At 33.7% G+C, this 4406-nt stretch overlaps 1 protein-coding gene across 3 annotated transcripts; it reads right to left on the bottom strand.

Annotated features, from left to right (window-relative positions):
- Positions 1-4406, bottom strand: LOC126714938 (WAT1-related protein At5g40230-like). 3 transcript variants are annotated; one of them, XM_050415357.1, is made up of 8 exons: positions 4137-4405; positions 3749-3814; positions 3122-3235; positions 1419-1656; positions 982-1140; positions 750-898; positions 455-582; positions 1-247 (listed from the first exon to the last, which is right to left on the bottom strand). In XM_050415357.1, the coding sequence occupies exons 1-7, from the start codon at positions 4325-4327 to the stop codon at positions 465-467; spliced, it is 1035 nt and encodes a 344-aa protein (XP_050271314.1). In that variant the 5' UTR covers positions 4328-4405; the 3' UTR covers positions 1-247; positions 455-464. The 3 variants fall into 3 exon arrangements, with proteins under 3 accessions (XP_050271314.1, XP_050271317.1, XP_050271316.1); XM_050415360.1 differs by having other exon boundaries at positions 3749-3809; positions 4137-4355; XM_050415359.1 differs by lacking the exon at positions 3749-3814 and having other exon boundaries at positions 4137-4406.

Raw genomic sequence — 4406 nt, 5'->3', positions numbered from 1 at the left:
TTGAGTTGTGGATAAGTTGTATTGGTTCTCATTGGCTAATGCCATTGTCAGAATGACCTGTAAATACTTGTAATTGACCCATTGACATACATGAAATGTAATTCAAATTCCTTTCTCATTCTCAATTCTCTTCTTCTATTCTCTCTACTTCTTGGATGGTGACAACTTCGAACCAGTCAATCACTCTCCCCTGTTCTTCAATAACCTCGCTCCCCAAACACTACACACTCATTTCTTCATCAGCAACCTAAGAAGCTCATTTCAAAAACAAAACAAAAGAAATGATTAATTACTGATTGTAGGTGGTCAGATATCAACCCACATCTTTAGCCCTTCCAAGCTGCACTTTTACTGTAAAAGCGAAAATACCATTGAGGTATTGGATTGCAAGCAGCTCAGTGCTATTCAATCTTTAATCAGCTGGTACTCATCTGCAAATATCTATTCTACGTACCTTCAAATTTCTAGCTATTCAACAAAGGGGTCTTATCATCAGTCGAAGATCCCAAGCTCAATTCCTCTTTAGCTTTTGCCCATATGACAGCATAAAATCCAATTGATAATATTATTGATCCAATGAGGCTGCAACATTAGGAAGAAAAGAAAAAATTCCAATGAACTGTGAAAATTAGCTGATCCTTTCTTCTTGATAGAGTACTCTAATTGGTATTTTAGTCTAGAGAAGGTAATTTGTGTTTCTATATACATGCGTAAATGTGCATTTTGATGAGAAAGAGAGATTTATATACCTCCCAAGATAGAGAGCATCACCAAGGAATATGACACCCATAGCAGCTGCAATGACTATTGACAATGGCTTAAAGATTGAAACATACACAGGCCCCTTCAAGTGCAAGGCCCATGCGAGAACAACACTGATGGATGAACCAAAGAAACCCTGATTGGGGAGAATGAAAGTTAGATATTAATATTATCAATAACTTCTGTCAATGGGTGTTGTCCACGTTTCTTGGTTCTTACCGAGTATATAATGGTGACCAATGCTACATCGGGCCTTAGCGTCCAAGTACGTAAGTTTCCTTCTGCCATTAAACATACTGGTGCAGATATAATTGTTCCACACAGGGCATATAAGAAGACCACAACTATCTCTGCTGGATATATTTTCATTACTTGGGTCTATAAAAATGCAGAGAATTCAATTTTAGCTTCTCTAAAGTCTGTCTCATAACGTCATGAGACAAGAAAAGTATTACTCATATTCGTGCTATATATCGAAAGGACTAATCAAGTAACAATCAGGGCTACTCATAATCATTTATATAAGCCAAGCCAAGATCTACCTAGTAAACACCCAATGTGGGACTTGGCACATGCCTGCACATAACACAGTCATACAATCCAATCCAATTTAATCAAATTCATACTTTGAAATATCACCTATCACATAAAAGTACCTGAACAATGCTCCAGCCTGAAAACAGAAGGTTCTCAACAGCAAGTAAAAGGCCACCTATCACCCATTTTGTTTCTGATGTGCCTCGCGGAGAATGAAGTGAAAGAGATAGTGATTGAGATGGAGATATGATTGTAGGGCCCTTGTAGAAAAGCACTACGAATGCTCCTGATATTGATACTAATGTGCCAATGATTTTAGCCTGAGTGATTGAGCTTCTCAAGGCTAGATTTTCCATTCTTTTGAAGAACCAATAAAAATAGAGGAAAGGAAGAAAATTTAGTGATAGTAATCAACAATAAATGTGTTCATGACACTCAATGATTAAAGCAACATGCGTAATCATTGTACTACGGTTATACATGCTTGTATCTAGCTATAAGGAAGAGGTGGGTTTAAGAAGTTTAAATTTTATCACAAAGCAGAAATGTATAAATAAAGGCTCAATAATACATCAGGTAAGGCACTGAGCGCATGACCTCCTGCACTATCTTTATATATTAGACCTTCTCCACTTTGTAATTCTTTGTACCATATCTGATATGTAATCAATCACTCTACCTCTCGTTCAAAAAATTAAAAATTTGCATGTTCAAAGGCGTTAAATCTATAGTTTCTGTCATCAACTTAGATTGCAAAATTCTTGGTGAGGCAAGATTTTATGCTCGAGAAGCAACTGCAACTTTCTTGAATATCTCATCTCAGGGGCTTCTGCCTAAGGGCCTGAGATGCTTTGTATATTTTGGCAACCTGTTCTATGTTTGGGTTTTCTTTTGTTTTGTTTTGTTTATTTATGTAATAGACTAGTGTATTATCTTATGTAATAAACAAAAACCATGCTATTGCTGTGATCATTATTTTATGAACTAGTTGAGTTCCTCACAACAAAAGTCACTTCACAAAAAGAATAAACAAATGCATAAAAAAAGGGGCAAATAGTATCACTCCTAATCGCTTTCGGGCAAGCAGACTATATTAATTAAGATCATTATTAAAATAATGATTTAACAATTTTTTTTCCTTTTTTTTTTCTTTGTTGTTCCTAAATTAATGAGTGCATTTTAGTAGGTAGGGAGGATGACTAGTAGATTATAAGTGTGTAAACGACTCTATATGTATGGAGGACTTCAACCACTTGAAAAGAAGCAAACTATTAGTGGTAGTACACAATACTTTGCAAAAATATATTATTTAATTTTTTTTTTAAATTTAGGGGCAAATATCATCACTCCTAAGTCCTAATCACTTTCGGGCAAGCAAGCTATATTAATTAAGATCATCATTAAAATAATGATTTAACAAATTTTTTTCTTTTTTTTTTTTCTTTGTTGTTCCTAAATTAATGAGTGCATTTTAGTAGGTAGGGAGGATGAATGGTAGATTATAAGTGTGTAAACGACTCTATATTTATCAAGGAATTCAACCACTTTAAAAGAAACAAACTATTAGTGATAGTACACGATACTTTGCAAAAATATATTATTTAATTTTTTTAAAATTTAGGGTCACAATTGCAACATGTTACAAATTTTAGGGACCATCAAAACTTAAAAGCCTTGTAACTCAATTAGCAATTCCTCGGATTTCTAATGGAAATGTTCATGGTTCAAATCCCTCCTCCTTAACTATTGAATTATAAATAAATAAAAATTAGGTACAAAAATGACTTGAGTGAAGTTGCTGATCAGAATGAAGAAGAAAGACCTGAAAATAACAGCAAGTATGTAGGTAAAAGCCGGTGAGAGGTTACTGATGGCTGAAGCAAGAGTCGGTGAACTGTATTCTATTCCTTTATAGCCACACAACTGAGCTAAAAACCTGCATACCCTCCCAAACATAAAAAAATATAAACATAAGACCAAAATACACATTTCAGACACATATTTTGGAGTTACGTGTTTACGACTACTTGGGCAATTGAGTCATTTAAAATAAAATCTCATATTTCCATGGGTGGCAATTTAGTCATTGGAACCATTTGATGGGGAATCACATTATCTTTACACTGTAATAATCTTACATTCCCGTAAATTATGAACAGCCAACATATCCCACATTTCTTGGAAGTTGGAAGCTGGTATGATTTGGTTACATCAAGTGAACCAAATGCACTCGAACAAATAAGTGAATTTCAGTTAGCTCAACTCATAAAATCTTCATTGAATAAAAAATTGGAGATTCAAACTTTGCCTACACCATAAATCAATTAGTATTTTGGCATGATGATAAAAAGCAATCATCAATAGAGCAAATGACACAAATTAAAATTCTATCATATCTATCAAATCTAAAATCAAATTGCAAAAGCTTTTCTGTGTAATACATTCTTACCCAATCAGTACAAGTAGTAAAATTCTATTGATGAGAGGCCACTTGATTGTAGGAAGCCCGGCTGTTCTACATGTATGAAGTAGCATTTTTGTTAATATTCCATCAAATATTCTATAACTAAATACATTGTCAAAATCTGGAAAATGATTCTTTCCAAACTTTGAGGTTTAAATGAAATAATTCAGTCATATAATTCATATAATTTGTGATAGAAGGTTTAAATGATTTTTTTTTTTTTTGAAAAAAAAAAAAAAAAAAAAAAAAAAAAAAAAAAACCTTTGAGGTTTGCATAAAATATTTTGAAAGTTTAAGATTGAAATAAGTTTGAAAATATAATTTATCGAGTATTGTTTCACTAATATATAGAAATGGAAATCAAGAGACATACCCACGAAAGATGAAGGCCAAAGGGAGGAGAACAAGGGTAGAAATGGCAGAGGAGTAGAGAATAAAGACATAGAAGCTCAGTCCTTTCAAAGTGGATGCTTTGTATAAGATGTTTAAGCCAACGTTTATGCACTCTGTTGCAACCATGGCTGTAAATGGAAGAGCATCCTTGCAACAATTTCTCCATGCCATTTCTCTCTCCCTCTCTCTGCCTAATGATTTCTATCGTGATAACTTTGCATCCCTCAGTGGTTATTTTATGACGTCATTC

Source organism: Quercus robur, chromosome 2 (genome assembly GCF_932294415.1).
Source record: "Quercus robur chromosome 2, dhQueRobu3.1, whole genome shotgun sequence".
In the NCBI taxonomy this organism is placed as follows: domain Eukaryota; kingdom Viridiplantae; phylum Streptophyta; class Magnoliopsida; order Fagales; family Fagaceae; genus Quercus; species Quercus robur.
The sequence above is the reverse complement of the archived record's forward strand: the minus strand, read 5'-3'. Positions and strand labels throughout refer to the sequence as shown.

Bases quoted from the DNA above. Each gene is read 5' to 3' on its own strand.
- LOC126714938 (XM_050415357.1), bottom strand. From the start codon at position 4,327: ATGGCATGGAGAAATTGTTGCAAGGATGCTCTTCCATTTACAGCCATG. The intron at 1,657-3,121 runs GTCTTTCTTCTT...GTTCTTCAAAAG, and splicing joins ATACTTGCTGTTATTTTCAG to AATGGAAAATCTAGCCTTGA. The intron at 583-749 runs GTATATAAATCT...CTAATGTTGCAG, and splicing joins GATGCTCTCTATCTTGGGAG to CCTCATTGGATCAATAATAT.